We start from the raw sequence: 26,145 nt of genomic DNA on the forward strand, positions 1-26,145 counted from the left end.
GAAGATGCACAAACTTAAGAGCTAGGAAAAGACTGCTTTGCTTTAAGAAGACGTGGTAGCAACTAAGGGAGGAAAAAAAAACAAACAAAACCACAAAACCAAACCAACGACAACCAAAAAAACCAAACCAAACCAAAAACCACAAACAAACAAAACCAAAACCCACCAAACAAACAACAGTCAAGCAACAGGACAAGGCACCTGCCATGACCTGGAAAAGTAATGCCTCTCCAAATATCACACAACACATAGTCCAGGGCAGAGGACAAGGGGTGGGAGTTGTCCAGAAACCAAAACACCTAATAAAAGGACAAGCTCCTTAATTTGAGGGAAGATGATGTCCATTTCAGTTCCAGCTTTCCTTATTTAAGAGCTCTTGAGCTTCCTCACTTTGACTTCTATGACTCAGACCATCAAGGATACTGGTGCCAACTACACAGCATCACCATGATGGTGATCTATCATCACAGTTCATGAAAGATAGGACTGCTAAGGACTGACCACTTTGAATACATAATGATAATTAATAGTTTGTAAAACAAACCATTAGCATGAAGTGTGGTGTTAATGAAAGTTTTGGTTTAAAGATTAAAATTAGCCTGATTGATCAGTCTTCTAAATAGCTGATATTGGTGAGGGGTTTGGTCCATCTGCTACAAGAGAGCATACATCTAGTGTGGGCTGGGAAAGTTTCCTTCGAAATAGTATGTTCCTCCAGTATAGGTTGTATTTGTTTATCACCTTCCATAGAAGCTTCAGCCTAAGGAGCTGACAACCAGGAGTATACAACTGCAGTTAGTTTGAATGCAGTTATCAGGTGGTTCAATCAATACCGGGAATGGTTCTCCTAGAAGGACATCCTTGTTAGGCAGAGTCATTGATTGGAACCGTTGAACTACTGTTAAACTAGTTATCATAGCATATAGCATTTGCTTTAGAGTAAGTGCAGACAGTGCCTTTTGTTCAGCTTCGGTACCATCCTGTGAAAGCACATGCATATTTTTGGACTCGTTTCCAGCTGCAAAGTAAGTTCCTTTTTATGCACATGTACCATTAAAATTTCAAGACGCATGCCTCTCATTGCTAGGATGAGAAGACAAGCATAGCAGACATTAATCATTACTAAATACAGTATCAGAAAGTGCTCAAATACTTCACTAACAGTCACAAAAAAATACAGGTGCCTGTACCTAACAGTTCATTATGTTGTTTGATTCCCAGAGCATCCTGCAGCTGAGTTAATGAGCTCTATTACTATCCATGAACAATTTCTAACCCCTTACCATCTGAGACCAGTTCTCCAAAACACAACTAAGTGTGAATATTTATGCAGTAATGATACTTTTAATATTACTGTTATTAAATAACAGAAACCCACAACTCTTTCCTCAAAATACTGCTTTGCAAGTAACCTTAGGAGATCTGTGTTTAAAAGGGCTATGAAGCTGTACGGAATTCAAGACTCTTATGCATAACACTGTGATGTGTCATCATCAGTATCAGCTGCTATGCTGCCTTTCCAAGCTGTAACAGGCAAGAAATCCAAACTGCACGTAATGCTCTTAGCCATCCAAGGTATGCTAGTGGCTACTTAAACTGGCCAATACCTGAAAGCGAGGTTTAAAAGGCACTTGACCAAAAGAAGTTATTTGCTGAGAACTTCAGGCCAACAAACTTCTGGAAGCCAGGTAAATTAATGTACCTAATTTGATTATAGAGATCATGAACAGATTTATAAAGGGAATAAAACTGAACACAAAGAGGTATTATGAAAAAAACTTGTCTTTCTCTGTACTTTAATTTTTTTCTGTGCAGAAAGATGTACCATCCTGACAACTCAAAAATGACAGCAACAGACCAAGTCAATAAACCTTTAAGGTAAAAGGCAAGCAGTGGACTCTGTGAAGAATAATACAGCATGCACAAGATCAAAGGCCTCTTGCTCCAGTTAAAAGCTGATTTCAAAATAAATGTTTAGCCATAAAGTTCTGGGCTAACCCTTCAGGGTTCCACCGCTTATTGTTAAAAAAACATCTTTGCTTGACCTTTACATGAAACAGAGACAAAACAGCAACAGAAAAAGGAGTATCCTCCAGCATCGTATCTTTGCCTTTCTGATTGTAAATAAATTGACTCCTACTCTAAAAATATGCATCAGGTTGAATTTCACCTGCTCTGAAAAAAACAACACCCATCGTGAAGAGGAGAACACCAAACCTCTGAACGCTTACCTTACTAGAAAAAAAAATGCATGGCAATTGAATTATTACTGAAGAACGGATTGTATTAGCTATAAACTTAGGGGATTACTCAAAGAAATTCTCATGGCCACAGAAAAGATTAGGATATGTGGTAACTCAGTGAAATATTTGAGGAATTGACTTGATTTGGAACACACAGATCAGTCATGCTAAGGGCACAGATTGAGAAGCTTAACTGAGCTGAAGCTCGCTATGGACATCTTAATGGAAGGTCTTCTGTCTTCCTGTCTGAGAAATCTCTGAATGAGATACTGGCTGCTGGTGCAATAATGAGTTTTCTTGTGCAAGAAGCAAAAAAGATCAATTAAAGGAGACATTAGCAACGTCTCATAGACCATCAACGGAGCTCTGAGTGATCATTCACAGATTTAGCCAGCAGCGATCTACTTTTTCAAGTTTCAAGCCTTCAATAAATGGAGGGAAAAGGTATGAATGGAAAAGCAGGTGAGTGAGGAAGGAATGAGCTTTTTAATTTTTCAGAAATTAAATCTTCATAGTCTAGCTATGTACTGTATATTTCATTCATCTGAACAACTACCTTAGAATACAGCAATGGTTGCAAAAATCAAGGCATAGTGAGGATCCAGTCTAGTTCTTTACCCAAGCTAAGAATAGGATGAAATAAACTCTACTTCAGAAACACATCACTGGATACACTGGTTTATAACACTGCTGCTTCTCAAGAATACCAGAAAAATCCAAAGCTGAAAGATAGCAGGACTGCTAATACCAAATCTTTTAGAAAAAAGCAAATTATTTGGAAAAGCTTATCTTCATATTAAATCTTCAAGCAATTTACATGTTTATATAGTGAATTACTTTAAATCTGTCTACATCAAACTAGAGCTAAGCATATGTGCTATAATGAACAGCACAGTTTGAGGGTGGTACAGAAGTCTTCTGTGCTTTATCTGATACTCAGTTAAAGTATCAAATCAATGCATATTGTTACAAATTAAATGAATGCCAGTAATTCCCCAATACAGCTATACCAGTGATTTAATTAGATGCTTGCAACTCCAATATGAAAGTTTCTTCCACTAAGGAAAAAGCCTGAAGTGAAACATTTGCATTTGTCTTTTTTCACATTTTTCTTAAAGCAAATGTTCCTTCTCTTACTAAAGAGGACGAACACTTCCTATGATTTCCATCAATGGAAAAGAGCTTAACTGCTTGGGATTACAACATGACACTGTCAAATAGCTGTGTTTTCAGAGAACAGAGAGTCATCAGTACTGTTCCAAAATATTTCGGAAAGCCAAGGGGCTAGCAAGACAGTTATTCTATGGTAAACTCTAGCCCAATCTATGCATAAGTATTTATTATGTGCAAGTAGTGTAATCTTAGTTTATTCTTTTCCAAAGGTGGAGGAAATCTCACTATAACATATTCACATATACTTCTTTACAGTTATCTCATTGTATTTAAATGGTTTGTGTTTTTAAAAATTGCCAAAGCAGTTTTGGGACGGTACTGTGTCTTGTTATATTCTTAAGAATTGCCAGGTTAGCATTGATTTCAAGTGTCCAAATGCAGAAACATCCTACAGTTTGAATTATTGTTAACCTATTTAACCTTCCCACCAACCCCACTCCCCACAATCTCCCATCATACACAACACACACACACACAAAATCTCACTTAAAGTCCCACAAAATACAAAAAGCAAACAAAAAAGCCAAAAAACCCCAAACCAAACATGAAGTCCACCCAAAGAAAAAAGAAGTTCCTCAAAAGAACCCCCCTCAAAAGTACTCACACAATTTAAAATATTGATCCTTCCCAATTCAGTATGCCATTCTAATAACTCATTGTTCCTATTGAAAATACCAAGAGAAAGATTTTCATGCTCTGATAAAAACATAAATCCTGAATACAGTAACTTTCCACTGTACCCTAGGGTAGATAAGCTACTTGCTTAGAAACACCAGAATGAAGTCAAAATTATTCTTATTTTTATAATCTCTGAGTTTTAATGACTTAAACAAGTACAGAAATCAGATTTTCATAAATTTTAATTTGAAATATCAGTGTTGAGTAATATTTATGCAATGCATTGTGTATGAAAAAGCCAGCAAAGAAAATGCTGCCCAGTAAGGATGTGAAATCAGGATTTAGAGCTATATACTATGCAGACTGGTTTACAGTCTGTCAGTAAGGACATGAGTGTATGGAGAAAAAGGACAGGTGTTTCCCCACAGCTGATGAGTAATGAGTTCATGGAAATAAACAGGAAAGCAAGTCAACTGCTGGCACTTTTTTCCCTGAGCTTCTAAACCAATTTTAGAAGTAAAGCAAGGCATGCTAGCTAGATGAAAATTTTAATACTAATGTATTTCAGCCTTAAATATTTATTATCTTTACACTATTTCCTGCATTATTCTAGTCTATTTAGACTACTGAAGCACACTTATTATCATGGTTTCTGAGCACTGTGTAGCAATGCTGAAAATGACATGTCCAGAACCTACCTATCATGTAGTTACTCCTCAGTCTCTCTCTCTTGCCTACAAGGAAACTCCATATTGATTTTAAATGATGATACGTTGTGTATTTTTGTAACTCTGCCTCAAGCATGCATGGTCAATTTTGAGAAAATATTAAGCAAATTCCACTATTAACTGAAAAAGGGTTCACTCCAATAAAAAGTTTCAAATTTTCTTGACTCGCATCATCTTCTATGATAGAAACTGTAACCATTTAAGCAGCAGTTGAGGGAGGAGAGAAAAAGCGCACATGCCCATCAGTCTAAACCAAGAACTGCCTTGAGGCAAATACTAACGTTTCTGTGGATGCAATTAAAGTTATGAAGTTATGTTGTGAAATAGGTATAAATAATATTCTTCCAAAATGGATAAGTAGTAATCTGAAGGTACTTCCTAGTTTATGACAAGAGCTGAAGTCAAAGATTAACTACATCAGAGACTGGTTCGGTATATTATTAGTATAAGCAGTATTTTAGTATTTCAGACTTAATATCATCTTTAGAGAAATGTACTTGCTTCAGTTTGGATTGCTTTCAATGCTTTTTTCTCATGAGGTAAAAGGTCCAGTGCAGTAATTCAGGAATTACACAGAGTGTAAAACATTAATTTCACTCTCCATAGAACTTCCATGCAAGAAAGGAGAAATAAGATGCTTTCAACCCAATGAACAATACTTCGAGGAAAAAAGAAAATAAGGCTAAGATATATATACACACACATATATATATATATATATATATATAGTTACCACAACTCCTGGTCCATAGTTTCTTCAATTATAACCTAGATAAACTGATCCCTTTTTTAAAAAAATAAATACTACCTAATACAAAGCATTTAAAGCCAGCTTGAAGGTGACACAGGTAACACTCCTACAGTAACAATCTCTCTCAAGAATAAATCTGGGAAGTTAGTACTAATGAAGATGCTGAAATCAGGAAGCTTATTCATCACAAACAGTTTTGTTTATAGTATGGTTACATCCTAAGTAGGCTTGCTGTAATTGCTTAGGTTATTATAAGTAACAGTAACAGTCTTTCCATAATTTTCCATGTACTTGAACCCATAACCTCAGTGTTAGTCCAAGAAGGAATTGTTACCAGTTAAAAATGAGACCAATTTGGTAATAAGGGCAAACAATACATACCGAAAGAAATGTTTCAATGTTTTCATGAACAAATGATGCAACATCTTGCCAGTCCAGAATATCACCAAGCCAGCTGTTTTGTCGATTTATGTGCCATTTGTGTCCTTTGTGTCTTCCAGAATGTGTTACATTCTTAAAAAGAGAGACGAAGACACCAAGAAAACAAACATTTGAATAACTCAGATATGAGAAAGCCAAAGATTAACATTTTCTTAATGAGGAACAGATCAATCATACATCCAAATACTTAGAGCTTTGTTAATTGGCATACTCAAAAATACCTGGGATTACTCTGTATACTGGAAAAATTAAAATCTGGCAGAAAATCATAGTTTATTATCCCAAATAATTACAGTTCTGTATATTGTACTGATTCACCTCAGTTAAACATTAGCTTTACTGCTTGACTGATACAATGGTGTCCCATCTTGCTCTTTATGAAAGCACACAAGAAATAAATAATGATTTGAGCTATTGCCTACATAATTTACTGTTTGCAACATACAACTTCTCCCAGTACAACCCACCACAGAAAATACAAGCAGAAGTCAAAACAAGTAGTCTTCTCACAGTTAGTGTCTACTTCTCCACTGGCAATATTCAGTCATGCAAAAGCTAGAAGGTAAACTGGAAGCATGAGGATTTCATTTGATTACACAGCTTTGTAACTACAACACATCAAGACAACAGGAAATGGGCATAACCACAACTAATTTCTTAAGCAGCTTCACTCTAATTAGGAAGTTGCTTGTTGTCCAACTAAATCACACCTGACCACAGTTTAGCATGAAACTGACTCAGTTTGGGACTGTGACAAATGTTTCAGAGAAGGATGTCAAAATTCTGCTGTAAGCAAGTCTAAGCAAACACATTGACTACAACAGATCTCATCCTACTCTTCAATAGCAAGAGACTTTTCAAGTTCTCAACTCTGATGTTGACATAAGCATCCCACTACTCCTGTGAGAATTTTCCAAAAATTTTAAACCTTACCAGCCTGCATTCGTAATGACATCTTTTTTGGCATACATGGCAAGTAGTATTCCAAGTGAAGTCCCTGCACCGATTTATCTAAGAGCATTACATTTTCTGCTTATTACGAATTCTCCCTAGATGGATTGTTACACCTTATGATGCACAACTAGCAATGCTCTTTAACAATCCACAGCATCACAGAGATCTTTCTTCTGAGGTAGCAGTCTATTTAGAGCAGAAACATATAAGTAGTCAAAAATCTTCCTCCAGTAGGACTTCTGTATTTGTAAACTGTATCAAGAAACTATTTCCCATTCATGTAGCTCTATTTTCAAAAGACAGCTCTCACCATTAACTAGCAGAATCAGGTACCATTTGCCAATTTTTTAACATTGTTATTAATACACATTTCAAGTTCACTGTTTTTCAGCAACTATACTGGTGTAGCACCTAAGGCCTCAGATATTGATAAATAAGGGACTCAAATTGTCAACTGGTTCCTCTTCAACAAAGTCACTAGATCTTAAAACCAAAACTCCGCACCTGAATGGACTTGGAAGAGGAGATTCTTGTCCTTGAAAAAGACACCTTGACTGCAGAGTTAGGCCATCAGTTTCCAAGTAGTCTATTATTCTGTTACTATGTTACTTCATTGGGTACATAGACACAATGATATCTGATCTATCACAACAACCCTAAAACTTGTTGAAATACGCACCATTTGCAATCTACTGATCTTTTGAGAAAGTAGCAGATAATGGTTGAATCCACATTTTGTTGCCAGTCCTTCCTCAATCCTACAGCATTCACAGAAGACTATCACCAGAGCCTGGGTTCTTTGGTCACCTACAGACTATAGCAAAACTACGCGGGCCTCAAAATGAAGTGTAATTATTATGCCCGTACAACTGAAATAGTTGAAATTGAAATAAATTGAAAGCTGTACTGGGAGAGTTAAATATGATACAGATGTGCTGAATACTCCCAACTGCTTATGGCCAGCAAGATCTATTGTAGCTAGAGTTTCAATTTATCCTGCGTGGTCCCATGCTCCTCAGAGTCATGTTATCTCTCCACATGCTCTTCAACAGCATTATCTTGTCACAAAAAGAAACTGATTCTTTCCCCTACTATTTTGACTACTATACTGAAACTCTTCCTTCAGAGTAAGAGATCTTGAAACTGGAGAGGTAATTTAAAAATGACTGTATAAAGAAAAATGTTAATATACTATAATTGCAATTATTTAAATATAGAGAAGTAGTTCAAGGATATGACTTCTGGATTTCGATATTTCCATTGCAGCATGCCTAACAAATCGCTTGCTTTTTAATTTAAAAGGCAAACAGCATTGGCAGCATGAAAATGATTTAACTCTTACGACCTTTTCAAGATTTAGTGTGCAGATCCTATTACAAAATGGTTAGTACATTGCACTGTAAGAAACTTAGTGAAATGATAATTTTTCTCAAAATTGCAAATTAATAAAAGTATTATATTCATGCAGAATACCAAGTTCCTTTTCCTAACCCCTCAAGATCACAAAAATTTAACAGAAAACTGTAAGCTATGAAATACTAAGTATAAAAGGTGAGCAAAGTGTAAATTAAATGGCATACATAAAAACACATAACTACTTAAGTGAAGGACATGGTTCTGGCTGTACTCAAACTGTGACTGAAGAATGATCTATCTTACATACTTGACATTTTTATCAGCTTTTTATTATGACCTTTAAGCAGCATTCCAAATGTTTGCTAATCTCTTTCTCAAAATGCATACTTAGCATAATTACCTCAAAGCATTAAGTGATAAGTTTATATAAATACCATTTGAATAAGTTACCCACCTTCACAAACCAAGAGTGATAAAGCCTGTCCCAGAGCTCTAGCACTTGTTTTTCAATCACAGCGGTGTTATTCACTTTTTCTCCTAAAATCTTATGGAGCTAAAACATATAGAAATCTTTATTATATAGGACAGAATGAAGCTGGCATCTACTGACAAACTCCAAGCTAGAAGAGTCACATAAAACTGTCAGTAAAAGCATGGCTCAAACCCAAATGATTAGAACAGCTGAGTATCAGCATGGAATACACCCTTCAGATAACATGGTTCACAGCATGAAGATTCTGTCTGTAAAAAACATTCTGTTGCACTTCTTTCTGGACTTAAAAACCAAGGCTGTCTCTAAAATGCTTAATCCAAAATTCTTGATAACCTTTAGAGTAAATATTTCAAATAATTTGAGATGTGTGGTAGATACAAAAATGTATAAATAAGAATCTTGGCAAATTCTCCTGAAGAAAGTTAACTTAAAAAAATTATAATTTTTTAAAAAATCCAATCTACCACACCCAGCCCACATAGAAATTAGAATACTGGTGAGGAAAAATGTCTCGATGGCCTACAATTGGATGGCTAAAGCCAGAAGAAAAATATTACTCATCCTTAATTGATGCATTTTCATTGGCAATCTTATTAAAATAAGAGATTTTTCAGCTCTTAAAAATAAATATTCCTCTGAGCAGAAAAGACTACTGAAATCACACCCAGCCTTCCTTCAACTCACAAACTAGAGAATGGAAAGAACAGATCTGCTAACAAAATTGTTAACCACACAGAAAAGAATCACTGAGAAAAAAAAACTTTTATTTCTTCTTACTTTTATACAATATAAGAAATGAAAACATTAAAAAGGTAGGGGGAGCTCACTCTTACCTTATGTGTAATCCATTCTCGGCCATATTGGTATACATTATTAGCTGCTGAATTGAGTGCCTTCTGAATAACCTGGGCTTCTGGAAGCCAGCTAGTTTTTTTAGAGAAGGAAAACAAAATTAACTGCTAAATATTTTACCCATTTCATTACACCAGAAACACATTACAAATTAACATTTTGAAACAACAACAAACAGTTAAGGTTAAATACATATAAACTTACTACAACTAGAATACTCTCTTCTACAGATCAAGGAACAGACTTTCTCATAAGCAAAGCACAACTGAATTTGGGGCATATAATTGCATTTAGAATTCTCCAAGGTTCCTGAAACTTCGGTTAAATTGGTATCTCAACTTTTTCAAAAGAGATCTGCTCTTCAATCTGTATATGTGCTATTCACACTGCATTCTTAGAAATTTTCTTACTGTTCTAGTTTTCTGAAAATACTGTATGAAGCAGTCTCGTGGAGCTGCAAAGATACCCTTCTGAATTACGAGCTGAATGTAAATTGCTAACCTAGGTTCCCTGAAAAAGCAACCAGATGAAGCAACAGGTTTAGGCACCAGTTATTTCTACATCCCCACCAAACTATCTGCTCTTGAATTTCTTCAGTGATTCATGTCACTTTCAAGCAATTGACCTACTGAGCTGCCAGCATTTGAACACTTGGGAACACAGGGCACACGTTCTCTGCCTTGATTTTCTTTCTACATCGTGATTCAATGGCACATGTTGAGCCCCTCCAAAACAAGAACGCATTCAGGAAATAGAACTGCTGTATTCGTTCGCCTGAATGTCAACATGGAAGCTTTTCTGTCTGTCTAACCCTTCAGAAAGGTTCTGCATTGGCAGAACTCTCTCCATCCACCCTTCTCTCCACCACCAAACTCTTTTTCAGTTAACTCCAAAAACATTTTCTTGAACTTCTATTCCCTCAAAGGCATTCTGCAGCCAGCTCTCTAAACTGAAAAAATAATTGGGCTCATCTCACAACCTTCTACAGAGAGCACTCTTTGCCATTACTTTTCTTTGCAGGTAAAAGAATACTGACCTCTTGATTCTCTGCACTATGCAGTTTTTTTCTCTGAAACTGTAACTAGAGAAGTTTATACAGCCGTCATTCTCCAAAGTCCAATGAGTCCTCAAATGAGATACCACACTGACAGTCCTCCAGAGTAATGCATGAACACTACTCACACTACTCCTAACTGAGGGTTCAACTTTTACATTTGTCTGTAATGGTCACTCCCATTTCTGCTCACCTAGAGGATTTTTTAAATTAAAAACTATGCATAAGAGCACCTAGAAGCTTGTTCATCCACCCTATACTATTCGCTTAACTTCAGCATTCTTACTTTGCCCATTCTGGGTGACTGGCTACTGTCTCATTGATCAAGCTGCTTGTGACTTGAATCATGTGAACGCTCTCTTGATGTACCTAAATTAAATACAGAGAGGAGAAATGTTATGTAATGCAAACTAGAACTCTTCCTACATTCTTTTTTTTCTTGGGGGTGACTAGTCTGTACATTTAAAGAATAATTCTTCCAACACAGACAAGTCATTATGAAGAATGAAGTGCCATTAACCCAAAAAAAGTAGTCAATACAAAAATCGTCAGCCTGTTCTGACAGCTTTGGTCACACACTGTGTGACTAGTAACAGCAAATGAAAATTTAAACCTTACTTCATCTGTGGGAAAAAAAAAAAAAACACACCAATACAGCAGTGCTGTTAAGGGAAGTGCTAAAATACAAAGCACAGTTTCAGATATCCCTTTTTAAGCCATGGATCAAAGAAATATAAAAATTAATGAATGCTCAGCTCTAACATGACCAACCATGCTATGAAATGGCTCACCAAAATAATTCTTCAATAAGAATGATAAAAGACACCTTTTGTAAATACCTTAATGTTCCTTTTATGAATATAAGGAGGCTTTAGGCATGAACGTTTGCACAATTTTTAAAGCTTTCAATTTTAAGTATTCAACATTATATAAGCCTACCTTTTGGGTAAAGGAGAACCCATTGATTTTTGTTCTGTAACTGTATTCAAGTCAAACATTCAATCTCCATTGACTGGTTCAAGAATGAACACAGCCCATTTAAAAAAAAAAAAAAAAAAAAAAAAGAAAAAGGTGGGGAAAAAAAGTACATGAGTGACCTCTTCTGGTGAGCAAAAAAAACCCAACCACAGACAAAAAAAATCAATTCTGAGAACATCTGATCATGAATCTCAGCACATTTAAACTCCAAACAAGATACCATGAGGTTATTACAGGCAATTACACAAACAAATTGACAAATACACCTTAAGCATTTTGCAAATAAGATTCTGATACGATGCAAATTAAAAAGAAAAAATTCTAAGTGACTCTGCTGTTGACCAGAAAAGTGTAACAGGATGCAAAAGAAATCTATCCCTGTAATACAAGCTAGTAATTCTTTTACTATAATAAATTTTGTATTTCCAAGTGTCTATATATTAGTTTTGTCATATATGTAAATAAACATATAAATACAAATATATAGATTTTTTATATATGTAACAATGGCAACAAGTTCGACTACAGAGTATCTAGTTGCTAAATTTTTCAAAGAATTCTTTAAGCTACACAATTTTGCATAAATATCAGTAACTTTCATTCAGCATTTAAAATGAGCTCTATGATTACATTCCTTAGAGCACTGTACCTTTGCAGTAAGTAGCAGGGCTAGCAGAAGGGTTCCTATCACTAGCAAAAATATTATGAAAATGCTGATTATTTTATCTAGCATTTTCTCCAGCCACACGATCATCTGTGCAGAACAAAAGAAGAAAAAAACCAAATCATAGCATATAAATCAATTTTTAATGAAAGCAATGCTATATGCTATATGACAGTATTGTTATCTCAATTTACAATCAAAGTGCAAAATCAGGTGCTAATCAAACAGCATTTATGCTCAAGCTTGGAGATGAACAATTAACAAGCGATGTTAGCATGATTAAGGTCATGATATGTGATTTTGCAAACGACATTTACACACTACCACAAGACACAGCAAGCTCTCTGCAAAGCAAGCAATAATGCAACGTTTACTTACTAGACCTAAGGAAGCTAGCACTCATGACAGCTATGGACCTAGAAAGTTGTCTTTGTTTCTTGTCCTTCAGAGCTTGGAAACTTTCAGACACTCTATGCACAGGACTTGGAAGCTATCAAGTTATACTGTAAAGGACAACCATAACTTTCAAATTTTAATAGCTAATTAGCATCTAAAGAACAAATGATGCATTTCTGCAAGTAACCAACTTTTTAAAGCTGCTTATCACCTTCTGACCTGAAATGGGGCTGGAGGTTTCTACATTATTGAACATCTGGCCAGTTATTCAGCATTGACTATTTCTATCCACTGTCAATCTTGAAAGGATGCTCAGCATTAAACACACATCAGCTAAACCTACTGATACAGGAAACAGGCATGTAAGTTGTTCTGTCAGGTTATGGAAAGGCCCATTGTACACATGTCCACAAACAAATAGCGATACCACTTAAGATTAGAGAAATTCTGATAATGTCATTCAAAATGATAAAACTGCTCAGCCACGCGACTATGCAGCATGCTCTACAATAGTGCAAGCTGAGCTCTGTCTCATACATATATTGACTGTTTACATTAAAAGCTGGGAAAGCCATGCAAGAATGAACAAATAATTTTTTCTAGCTTCTATGGGTCAAATAACAAGGTTATTTCTACTCCATCTGGCATTGTTGCAGAAAAAAAGCTGCAGAAGTACAGCTGTAAGATTTGTGCTTTAAGAGAATTGTGGTCAAAGCCAATGTGTGGTAGATGAAAGTATTTCCAAGTGAGTACAAGCTACACATTCAGCAATTAGGCTGGTAAGCTATTAGTTAGAGATCTCACTAAACTACTAATATGTTTGCTGATGGTTTGCATTAGTTCTTTCTTCATTATTTCCCCTATCCCTACATGTGAAATTGGCCCTGGAACAACTAACTTCCACACACTGCTGTGTGATGATTGAATTGGTTAACACTAGAGAAGTACCTCTTATTTGAAAAAAAGTAAGGGGTTTTTTTGGTGCTCATCCTATAGCATCTGAGCAATTAATGTACTTTAAGCAATTATTTTTAAACTGCAGGTTCTTTCACGACAAGCTCCTTGTTTGATCTAAATTAACACAAGGATTATATTCAGCATTTTAGAACTGTTGTTTGAAATTATGAAGAAAACTGGAAGACAGCAAAAGCCTTTTAAAAGAAGCAAGATGTTGACCCAGCAAGTTTCTGTAACAAAATCTGTACTTATATTATGTCCTGCAGAAAGGAATTCAGAGAACCTGACAGAATCCGCAAAATCTTTTGTCTTATATATTAACATTTTTCAGCAATGCTGAAATATTTCAGCAATCAGAAATGCCCTGCCAGTGCTAGAGGGAGGTTACCTTCCTGCAGCAGTACCACAGCTTTCCGAAAAACTCTGAGTAGCCTCTACAGGGGGCTGCTACCTCTTTGGAAATAAGACTGAAAACAGGATTTGCTGTGCCTTTCCAAGCCTCACATACATCTAAGCATTATGTAAGAGAAGCAAGAAATAAAAGTATCTGGTTTAAAGGTCAGAAATTAAAAACATCACTGAAAAACACTGGATGGCCAGGGGATAGAAATTTCATAGCATGCGCTTCAAAATTAAGCTATTAAAAATTAAAGCTGACATTGTTATTTCTTAGTTAACAAAGTTCAAACTAATTGCTATTTACTTTCTAAGACAGAGATAAAAGTAATCTGCTAGCTAGTCTTACATACAGCACCTTAATGAGGCTCAATGAACCCAAGAAACTGGAGGTACTACCAGAAATCTCTAAAAAAGCTGCACTCAATGGTTGCGTGAGTGGTATCCAGTAGATGAAATCTCAGCGCAGCTGAAGCTGGATGCTTTAGATGTTTCACCACAGTAGCAACTACTAGAACATCAAGCACTAAAAGATCAGGATGAGGACTCTCTGTGAACTAGAACATGACAAATGGGGCATCTTTTCTTGAGTCTCCTTACTGAGGGTTGGAGTAAGCCTACACTGCCATTGAGCTGTGGCTGCAGGACACATAAGTCCCGAGTTACCTTTAATCTAGTCGCTAAAGTAATGGCAGCACTGGTGTTGTACCAGTACAGGCAGGAGCCTCAGCCATCCAAGCCCACCTTGTGTTTCTTTGTTTGGGTTGGTAGCCCAAGCAAGCCAGATGAAAGCCAGTTCTGGCATGCCTGCAGGTACTGCAAATACAGCCCTCGCCACAGTCTCAAGGAGATCCAAGTTATACAGCTGGTACAGACAAATCACAGGAGAAGACTGCATTGGATTGAGTACTGTACAAGTAAAATCAGATGCACAACATTCATTTAGGGCTATATTTACTCCTCCTCCTTTATCTTGCTTGCTATTAAACCTCTCTTCCTACCTCTACATTTACGCACAACAGTTCCTTAGGAAACACTCACCTTTGCACACTCATGCTAAATAATGCACAGGTGCCGTGTTACTGCAGGTAAGCTGGACTGTTAACTCCCTGTGCGCTTGTACTTACCACTGAACCAGGCCCAGACTCTGTTCTTACCCCAACCCTGTCAGACCCTCCTTACACCTTTCCTGTAAACCATGGGCATGCACACAGACAAACATACACTAACTAAACACTAGTCATTAGCCAGAGGTCATGAAGTTTTAAATTCAGTTCTGAGTTTCTAATCTAAAGGTTAGTCAATAGCGGGAAGCTGATGCTGCCACAACACCCAAAATTACGCAAAGGTAAAGGAAAGCAAGGCTCCTAAGCTACAGAAGGTCACACTTGTAAAACCAAACAAATATTACTGATTTGTGACAGACTGTCCACAAAAAAACTATCCTTAATTATCACAGTTTTGAAGGGAAAGGTCTCAACTTTTTTTTTCTTTTTCAATTTACCTCACTGTAAAAAAAGTTTTTAAGATGAACTACATTCTGTTAAAATGCTTCTCAACAATTTGCAAATACTCCCTGCTTTCAACTTTTCAGTGATGATACAAACCAAATTACACTGAGCTGTAACATAACTACAGCTCATGCTTAGCAATTGGGAATCCTACTATTTAAACAAGTTCTCCATATTATGCAGCATGATACATCATCTATGAATTCATATTTTCATGTTTCACACTGCATAGCCATCAGAACACTAGTTTTTCTAGTATGTTTTATTTATTGCATTACCCACACAGTGAAGCATATCTGAACATCTACTTCAATTACATCTACATAAGATTACCAAAAAGGACTACTTTTTTTCTTTAAACAGCTTTACTATCTACCACGATTTTTTTCCAAGACATTTCTTAGACTTGTTGACATTTCCTTTCAGTTCAGTTAATATTTGAGGATATCATCTGAAGAGAAGAAGGGGAAGCCTATAATCAGGACACATCTCAGGGTTACATGGAAATGAGTCAGACGACTAGTTAAGTGAGAAAAGACAGAGAATGGTCTATATGAGATCTCAAGTCTGTTCATACTCGTGTCCCTCCAACAGCAAAATTTAGCAATTCTTTCTAAAGACTCCTGCCATAGACAATGTTATGAAGAATAAACCACACTAGCCCAACTGAACCTATTCTATATTTTGGGCTACATATACTGTGTTAAACTATGTGGTTATATACTATCCTTGTTTGCCGAAAAAACTCAAAAAGTTTCTAGCAGGTCATTGACAGAAGCTCTTAGAACAGGGAAAAAAAAAAAAAAAAAAAAAGGTTTATCACTAGCAGCCACAATAAACCAGCATTTCAAATTCTGCCATCTCTAGGCGGTATATTTTTAGTTTCTCGGTAGATTATCAGAAATTTATTTTGGTGTTCTCGAGTACCTTTCTCCAAAGACAGGCAAAAAGGAGAAAGGTTGAAAGGAAGCAACCTTTTAACTGCCTCCCGTGTTCTGTATTACAACTGTCCTCCTTTATTTGCCTCTAGTAGAGTACGATTTTTTTAAACGTAATTATTAAAAAGACCCAAACCAAATACAACTCAACAAAACAAACCCACAAGAACCTAACACAGTTTGCATAGCGTTTTTTTTACCTTTTTTAAAAATCTTGACTATAATATTATTACTACTTTCTCATGCACTGGGATCAACATCACATGTAACACTACAGGACTCTCAAGGTCTCTTCCTATGAAACTGCAAAGTAAACCAGTAGTATTCAAAAATAGCTCCTAGGAACTAAAAAAAAATGCTGTTAAGAAACTATATCCACAGAGTAATGCAAATCTCTAAACTAAAAATAAAATCTAGACATTTTAGAGTTCAAAGCAATTACAGTGAAATTATTTTTGCCACCTATCAATACTAAGGAAAAAATTGATCTACATACATGAATTTTCAAACAAGCACACGACAAACTTGGAGCCAGAAAAAAGTAACCAAGACTAAACTTTTACCTGTGGCCCACTGAACTCAGCTCTTCACCTAAACTGTGCTAACAAACCAATATCTAATAAAAAAAATTTATGAAGGGTTATGGTTACACATATTTACTAATTATAAGTCACTCACATAATGCAAAAATTTCAAAGTCAGGAAATAAAAATCTAATTTTAAAACAATCAAACTATCTTCAAGGGCAAAAGAACATCCAAAAATTTGCCTTCTTAGTGGATAATTATAACTGAATCATGAAGCAAGCAACTCTACCTTCTTGTTCAGAAACACGGAAAGATCCCCACCATGTAACCCTGAGTTCACTGATTAAATACTGAAGATCAACCTTTCTAAATTAACTACAGCCGCTCAGCCTGCACACTACATGCAGCCTTATTCCCTACTTGGTTTTCATACATTTTATCACATACTAGATTTTCCTCTTTAAAACTCTGAGGTCCTGCAGAGTCACACATGCTGCAGGTATCCCTCTCCAGCTCTGTGCTGGCTGGAAGCAATGACACTGTCCAAGTCCCAGAGATATCTCTGCTCTGAGGAGTTGTCCAGATTTCAGTCACACATAAGGCCAAACATGGACTGAATCAGTTTTAAGTTCTCTTGGGATGACAGTTCCCTAAAGAACAACAAACTCGAGTTGATTAAGATGAACCACAGGAACTGAGGAGTACATTTCATATAAACACACACCACATGTTTACAAGCCACACAAAAGAAACAATATTTTAGCTATACCAACTGCTTTAATTATATTTAAAAAAATTTTTCTACAAACCCTCACTTCCCTTAAGACTGACGTTGGATTCAGCAGTTCTGAGACCATGAGTATTCCCATTTCACTCCTGCTACACTGAATACCACTGAATATACAGGCCAGTCTGACACTGCTAAAGTACAAGACTAACAGGACTGACTGAAGCCGGTCAATGCGCTATTTGTAAGCACATTCATAGCTTCACAAGTGTGCTTCACCCTCACCACTCCCATGTTAATCCGGCTAACTGATGCTTTCTCTGAGCAGCAAACAGCTCTCCAGTCTGGAAGAGAACTGGGTTTGTTATGAGTACAAGTGAGGACCAGGTAAAGATCAACTGGTCGTAAATAAAAGCGTCGCTAAATCAAACGACTGCTCAAAAGGCCAGTGGAATATTTCTGCTCTACCAAACACTTAACTATGGGCATTCATTTTAGTAGAAGACAAGAGATCAGGTAGAATTATATGACCTTCAGTAGCTTATATCAAGAGCTGGACAGAGACACTTGGAAGAGAAAACTAAGAAGCAAGGCATGTTAAGGAGTGTTCATGCTGAAAAAACAAAACCAAAACCAAAAAACCTCCCCAAAACCACAGAATCCATTAGTTGGAATCACAATTTTTCTGCTTATTTACCTTCTTATTAAGCCAGTGCCACAGCTTGTCAGTGGCAGGGGGAGATGGGAGAAAGGGAAAAAAAGACAAGAACACAGTGGAAAATCATTGAAAAATGCAGTAATAGAGAGGGGAAATAAAAGCAATGAGAGGTAGGCAAAGTCATCCACAGAATGAAAATGAAATTTTTCCAGACACAAAGGTAAATTGCAATAGGAAGAAAAGATCATAACTTCTAATGCACGAATCCAGATTTTACTATTAACATGCACTTTTTGAAACAAAGAGAGACATAACAAATAAGAACAACTTTAATGCTATTAACAGAGCTATCAGCACAACCTGAGCAATTCCAGTTTAATTACACTGAGAGCTAACATTTCAGATTTCAGAGCAGGACTTGTAAAAGTACTCTGAGAAGGGCACTTTACTGAAACACCAAAACTTAACAGGAGATACTTGTTCATTGCATTAATACTCCCATTCAGGCAGTTTCCTATGTATTTCAAAACACTCCTATTATGTCAGCTACTGCTGAATTTTATATGTTTTTTTCAGTATCACATTCATATTACAACATTCACATTCAACAGCACAACATAAAATACATAACTAAATCTGATATACACACAACAGCAAATTGTAGATCAAATAAATGTATGGATTTCATATCATGTTACTGGTTGTGCAGGAGTTCTTTGCACTTGTCTACAGGCAATTTCTCCTTTTGTACTACAGTTATTTTTCCTTACTAGTTCTCACCCATACTGCTTATGTATACTCATTTTGGGACCTAGTTTATGTAGGATTATACTCTTAATTCCCGCCGTTAGTAATCAGTTAGCAGCATCATCACAACAGTGAAAAGCTTCAATGTTATTACTCATCCCTGTTAGAGGTTAAGATCAAGTGAATGAAATTTGTTTCTCTGTGAAAACAAGATAATTGAATAGTCAAATCTAGAGTTTTGACTAGTTGCCAGAAATTATATTAGCTCCCAATGAAAGGAAAATGTAAGAACCTTTCAAACAAAATAAAATAAAATCTCAGAATGTTAATTAAGTTATATCAGAAGCAAGAAACAGATTTAGAAAGAAACAGGAACACAGGAAAAATTAAAATAAAGTATGTTACAAAGCATCCATTTTTACTACTCATGGAAAGAATCACAGTAATGGAAAGCAATAACGAGGCTTCAAAAGCCTCAAACTGACACAGCAGAATTTGTTCCTATTTCACCTCTTCAACTATGGAATAATTTAATCAGTGAAAAAAAGGTAGTTTACTGATCCAACAACATACTCTTGCCTTTAACTTTACTTCTGCATATTAAAACCCACTATATATTAGGAAGAAACTTGGATCTCATGGTTGTATTTCTCCACTTTGCAAATCCAATACAACAAAAGCTAGAGCTCTGTTGTGACCCTGAGATTTTAGCAGAATGTGAAAGGAAGTCTTTGGTATTTTTCTATAATTTCAGCCGCCTAGAATTTCATTATAAATACAGTAACTATAAAGTAACACTATATACCAAAAATAACAATCTTTTTTATTAATGTTTTAGATTATATCTGGGAGGCCCCACATGCCTATGAGCTTACTGATGTTTAAGTAGTTCTACAAATGTAATCAATCTACATTTAAAAATAGGCTACAGCTTAATTCTAATCTTCAAGTCATCCAAAATTAATAAGGCTACAGCCACTTTCCCAGTATTTTATTGAATAACCACTTATATAAGACCTTACACATCTATGGAAGTATTTCCTAGAATAATATGTGCACTGGTAGAGATTCTCCCTATTTTCTGTCCTTGCTTTAACTACATGGTAAACTTGGCACCAGAAGAACCAAACCTTGACTCTACCCAAAGTCCAAAAAAAACTATTACAGTGCTCCATATATAAAATTATAGTACGCTATACCAAGAAAAAGCATATAATAACTATGTGATTCACTGAAGTTTACCAGAAAGCATGCATGCAAAATACTAGCACATTCTAATTTAAAAAGTGTAGCGCATGCTGCTGAACTCCCTTGCAAACTCCAGTCAAAATAAAACTGCCCTTATTAAAGGACAGTCTTTAAAAAAAAAAAAAAAAGTGAAACAAATCATTAGTTCTCGACTGTTGATAAGAACACACATGATACCATATCTATAAAGCTTTAAGATGACTTGATGGATGACAACAGAAACCTCCCTACTGTTTCCTCCAAGAAGTCTCTCCTATCTGAACTGCTATGTCTGTGGGCTCCATGGGGCAAATGCACAACCAGGGACTAAAGAATACGGTAAGAACATCTTATTTCCACAGTTCGTATTTAAAGCAGGCCTGCACAAACAGGCCCAGCTTGACCTACTGTTTATAAAGAAAATGAAAAACAATGCCCTACTTTCTTTCGTCTTGATCAGAACTTGAGTTAAAATTTGCCTGCATTTCCAAGATAACTCGAGGTTGATGAGCAGTGGGAAAGAAGAAGAGCAATTCTTTTCTTACTGCTTTTATTTAAGAAACAGACATAATCAGTAAAGCTCAAAGATTTGCATGCATAAACAGTACTCCCCCATTATTTCGCACAATGCATTGTTTTCTGGATCACCTACACTAGCATCCTAAACTTCATTTCGGAGAAAAAGACGTGCCATTTGAAGAGGTCTCCTCGTCCTCACTACCTTTTACTCAAAACTAGAACTATTTCCTAATTGACCATACCACTTTAGAAAGACCAAGTAGTACCACTAGACAGACCTTGTCAAAGGCTTGTTGTACTTAGCTAAGAGCACCAATATGTCCTGAGCCTGAGATTCAGCCTCCAGTTAACCTAGTATGCAAAAAAAACCCAGAAACAAGCCAAACAAACAAAAAATTACTAAGAAGCTTCAGCTCCCAGGAAAGGAAAGCACAAATAAAATATTAAAAAATTAAACATCTAATTGCAAATGAAATCATCCTTCAATCTTGGTTCCTCACATACCCACAAATGGTAAGCTGTAACAATTTACTGCATGAATTTCTGGTTTGTGTTTGCATATTTCTATTTCCTCTTCAACAGTGCCTAATTAAGCTAAAATGTCTGGTAATCCAATTTAAATACAGCTCATCCATCCTTTCTAAAAAAAACTCGCAAGGATGTCATTTTCATTCCTCTCCTTTTCCTCTCCTTGCAAATATCACAATTGCCAATATCCTGTGTCATTGCTTCCCAAATTCTCAGAGATAAGATACATCTGTGATCCTACAATGCACAGAATAAGCATATCCAGTAGAACTTAAAAGATATGAAAGCATTAGTGTGATAAGCACTGGAAGACCACCTATAATTCCAGCCACCCATGATAAAGCCAGGCAAACTGTAATTAGAATAGGCACAAACAAGGACAACAGCATCATGCAGAGTATCAAGTGTCCTTATAACAACCAGAAGAGCTTAAATTGCCTTAATACACACAGCACAGACTCAGAAGGAATATGACTATCACCTAAAAAATGGGGAGGAGAAGGGAGATAGAGAAATGAGTTGTGCTTACACTGTTCTTTTGCTTAGACAAGAACATGAATATAAACTGACTTTAAATACATGTAAGCTGAAGAGTGGTGAGTTCTGCTGCACATTATGACAAAAGCCCTATCTCCTTTAAGGACAAAAGTCTTAGTGTAATTAGAAAGAATACTATACCATATAGCTATGCAATACAAGGATACTAAACTCAACAACTCATGAAATACAATACATATGATATTGTGTCTAGAGAGTCTTCTTACTGACAAAACAAAAGCTTTAATTAAAAGATTTGTGTAATGTAAGCTTTTATCCTAAAGCGTTAATACTTCCAATGCCTTTGGAAACTCCTTTTATCTTGTCCATAGCTGTATTCTGAAAGGCTTTTTCCCTTTTTCATATTCTTCCTTAATGAACTCTGTGAAATTATTACTTATTTGCTACAGTCATTTTAATGCTTTTTTTGACCTTTTGACATCCATTTACCCATTAGATCTGGACTTAAGCTCTTCCTTTTCCTACAGGAATTCAGAGCTATAAATTGGAGATGGATCTGCTGAGGTGCAGATGCTCTGACAAATGTACCTACAGGGTTCAGCTCTTCAGTTATAGAAAGTCTGACGCAATAGCTTTTTCTAAAGCAGAAAATACTTCGACAACACAGTTACAGAAAGCTACTACGAACAAATAATCTATCGGATTAAGTCAAAACTTAGAAGCCTCCATAGATTCTACGGAGCTTTCCAACTCTGCAATTTGCAATGCAAATGTGGGCACATTTTGAGTGGGGGAGAAAGAAGAGGAGTGCAGAAGCCTTATTCTATGGCATTTCCCAAATACCGTATTCCTCTCTTACAAAGGAAAGCCTCCCTTCTGTACCACCATCCTACCATGTTCAATAACTATACTTCCACACAGTGTAAACAAATGTGTTCAAACTAGCTCAGGCCCTACATACAGAATAAAAAGGGTTGCTTTTTACATTAAGTTTTCATAATAGAAGCAGGAACGTCTCATCCTTCACATTACAGCTGATTAAATTTTATTTTAAAGTCTTTGTAATCAGGTAGGGTGACTGAACCATGAGAAGTTTGCCTTACTCAAATAAGGAATCTTCTAAAACTAACTCAACATTTAAAAAGTGACTTCTTTCAAGCTTTGCATGTAATCATTTAACAAAGTTTAAACGTGTACTTAAGTGTGAATAGTGAAAGAAGGGACACAGTTAAAATACACCATAAACCAGATACAGTTTTACATGAGAGACACGTCCATTAGTGACAGACATTTATTTTAGAATTAAAGCTTTTCAACATACAGTGAACAGAGAATAAAACTTTCAGGTTGTTTAAGAAAATAAGTAGAAATACCTTACTGTCAAGCTTTAGCATGACTCTTCCAAGCCCTCTGATGGGCCGTGGAGCAAGAGCTTCCTGACGTTCCTTCACAAAATTTTCAACGAGTTGCCACCAACTTTTGCAATGGTTTGCCATGAAGTTCAAAACTCCAAAATGAACCACGAGTTTTTTAAGTGCCCAAACTGTAACCACAAGAAGGAAATTAAGTATTAGAGATTTCAGAGGAGCACCACAAGACTGTGCATCTATTCTATTCTGAAAGACCTATGAAAAAGAAATAAAAAGATTATTGAGTTTTATTTCCCATTAGAAACTGCTTTTAGAATTTTCAAGTGGTTTTAGTACTGATCTCCTCCCTCATTTTACAGCTGTGTTTATCCACATGGAGTTTAGATGGCAGCAGAAGGTGCCCACGTACTACCCAGTCATGCAGCTAACAGACTTGGGCGAGGCCTGGGATAAGCAGGTGTCAAGGTGCCATTCCACAATCCCTGTACAGTGGATTTATCACGCCTTCACACATCCACCACACCAGATAACTACACATAAAATACCACATTCAGAACTTAACAGTATGTTATGCACCAAAGAAAATTTTCAGCCTCAATTCTTAAGTTTTAGGCCTTTTATACTGTTAAAGCTGTCTCCTCTAAGAATTGACAGCAGGTCATGCCTAATTTCACAGTAAAGAAGTGTTCATTTAAATCTTCAACTGAAATACAACTACTGATTAGTCTTACTTTTTAACATAAAAACCATCATTTTCAGATCAGCTTTTGATCTTGGCTTGAAGATGATCTTCTTCAAAGCTTCAGAGAAACCCATACTGCTCCGCAAAACCAGACAACAGAATAAATTTACAACATTTTCTCCCCCCAAAAGAAGCATTTTGCTACCACAAACAGCTTTTCTCAACACTCCTAACACATATCCACTGTAAAATAAAGAGCTTCTCAGCAACACTAGAAATGTCTAGTATTATAGTTACAGAAATAAAAGCTCATGTCCATTTACTTGCCATGAAATAAAGCCCAGAGACTTTTGCACAAGGCTTATGGTTCCAATTCTGCAATGGCACTGCTCTTTCTCACTGACTATACATGCAACACTTGTGAATCATCACAATCAGGAACATAAAAGCTAAAAAGCATGGTACATATCAAACTTTCCTTGGAAGCTAATAGGTCTTTAACAGTCATGAAGTATTTGCCATATACCTTTTTTTAATTCAACAAAATGTTAGATCACTCAAACTATCTATCTTGTCTTCACTGAAAAGAAGAAAAGTGAGTAATCTTCCAAAGCCACTAGCAACTTTAACATCAAAACAAAGGAGTTAAGTGCAATCAGCTGTAAATACAAATCTTTGTTTATAATGTGAATTAATTGAGCATTGATGGAAACATACCAGTCACAAAGATATCATGACAAGATCCATCAATTCAAAGGATTATTATATATAGCAGTAACAGACCAGAAGATCTCACAACCCAGTCCTGACATGAACTTCTGATACACAAACCTCTGAAATAATTAATGCTACATCCCCAAATACTGAAAACTATGGTTCTAACAGAAAACAAAGTGAAACCATTAGCAACAGAATCACATAATTCTCCTAATTTCTACCTATTTTTTTAAAACCAGAATTTATTAACCACAAATGTCACAAATTACAATCAGTGTTAAAAATTCTGCTTACACAGTAAAATAACTTCCTGTGAAAATGCTAGCAGTACTCCTCCAATCATATCATATTTACAGCAACATTTGACACTGAACTCCCCATCATTACATTCAAGTGCACTTTTAATAAAGCATTTTTTTACTACAAAGGCTACTCTCCAAGCTAGACTCATTACTTACTACTGCCTTACATCAACACCACAGTAATTCCCTCATCCTCAAAAATTCACATCATGCTTCTACTTGGAGATGTGTAAAGTGACACACATAGCCAAAAAGGTTAAATTTTAACATCCACAGGGCATTTATCAAAGTTCCACAAGAACGTACTATCTGTAAGCCACTTGTGTAATAGTTCTTTTTCATGGAGAGCTCATGGAACAATTTGCTGACATTTGGTTTACTTACCCTCTGGCACCACCACATGGCCAATATGGGATTTATTCTCTTGAGGAAATAATCTAATAATCTTTCCACTAAAGAGTTATGTGGCAAACAAACAAAAAAAAAGGAGAAAATATAGTGCGAGTGCCAGCACCTAACTTACAGGCTGAAGTTTTGTATGATGAAACGTAACTCATGGTAAATAGACTTCCTGCTGCAAAACAAGGCAACCTTGAATTTTACAAGGTGAACAACATACCTGAAATGGCATTCTAACCTTCTGCTATTATTTAAAAATAAGTGTTTAAACAGTATCTTCTAAAATAACCGAGTGTACACCTATTGCAAAGGTGATGTCAAGAGGTGCTATGATCATGCAGCTGTAATTTTATTAAGTTAATAAGACGTAAGAGAGAAAAAGTTACAGGACTGTTATTAAAAAGTTGCGAGCAAAAGAAGAGAAAGCTGCATAATGATCTCCAGGAAGAACAAAATGATCTGAGGAAAAAAACAGACTTAAAAAAGGAGGCGACAGAACAAGCAAGAAAGTAAATGAAAGATCTTAAAAAGAGACAATAGCAGGATTCCCAGGCTCATATCACTGAACAAAATCCTACAAGTGTTCCACAACCTGGTTTATTGCTTAGCTTTTAAATTCAAAAGTCATTTTTTCACCTTTTCATCTTATGGTATAATTATGGTATAATTTTTCCACCCTCTATATCAAGCAATTTTAAAAGAGCATCTCATTCTACTGAAGTACAACTGCATTCAAAAAAA

General features: G+C 36.0%; 1 protein-coding gene across 3 annotated transcripts in view; it reads right to left on the bottom strand.

Annotated features, from left to right (window-relative positions):
* Positions 1 to 26,145, bottom strand: part of TMEM245 (transmembrane protein 245) — an 87,356-nt gene that overhangs the window by 38,081 nt on the left and 23,130 nt on the right. Inside the window, exons 6-12 of one of the 3 annotated variants that reach the window (XM_065628416.1) lie at positions 23,308 to 23,477; positions 18,455 to 18,478; positions 12,291 to 12,395; positions 10,950 to 11,032; positions 9,591 to 9,681; positions 8,719 to 8,817; positions 5,895 to 6,026 (exon numbers count right to left, since the gene is read on the bottom strand). In XM_065628416.1, the coding sequence (XP_065484488.1) occupies positions 5,895 to 6,026; positions 8,719 to 8,817; positions 9,591 to 9,681; positions 10,950 to 11,032; positions 12,291 to 12,395; positions 18,455 to 18,478; positions 23,308 to 23,477 (704 nt within the window). The remainder of the gene's footprint in view (positions 1 to 5,894; positions 6,027 to 8,718; positions 8,818 to 9,590; positions 9,682 to 10,949; positions 11,033 to 12,290; positions 12,396 to 18,454; positions 18,479 to 23,307; positions 23,478 to 26,145) is intronic. The other 2 variants (XM_065628417.1, XM_065628418.1) reach the window with 2 other exon arrangements.

This window comes from Caloenas nicobarica, chromosome 2 (genome assembly GCF_036013445.1).
Source record: "Caloenas nicobarica isolate bCalNic1 chromosome 2, bCalNic1.hap1, whole genome shotgun sequence".
In the NCBI taxonomy this organism is placed as follows: Eukaryota; Metazoa; Chordata; class Aves; order Columbiformes; family Columbidae; genus Caloenas; species Caloenas nicobarica.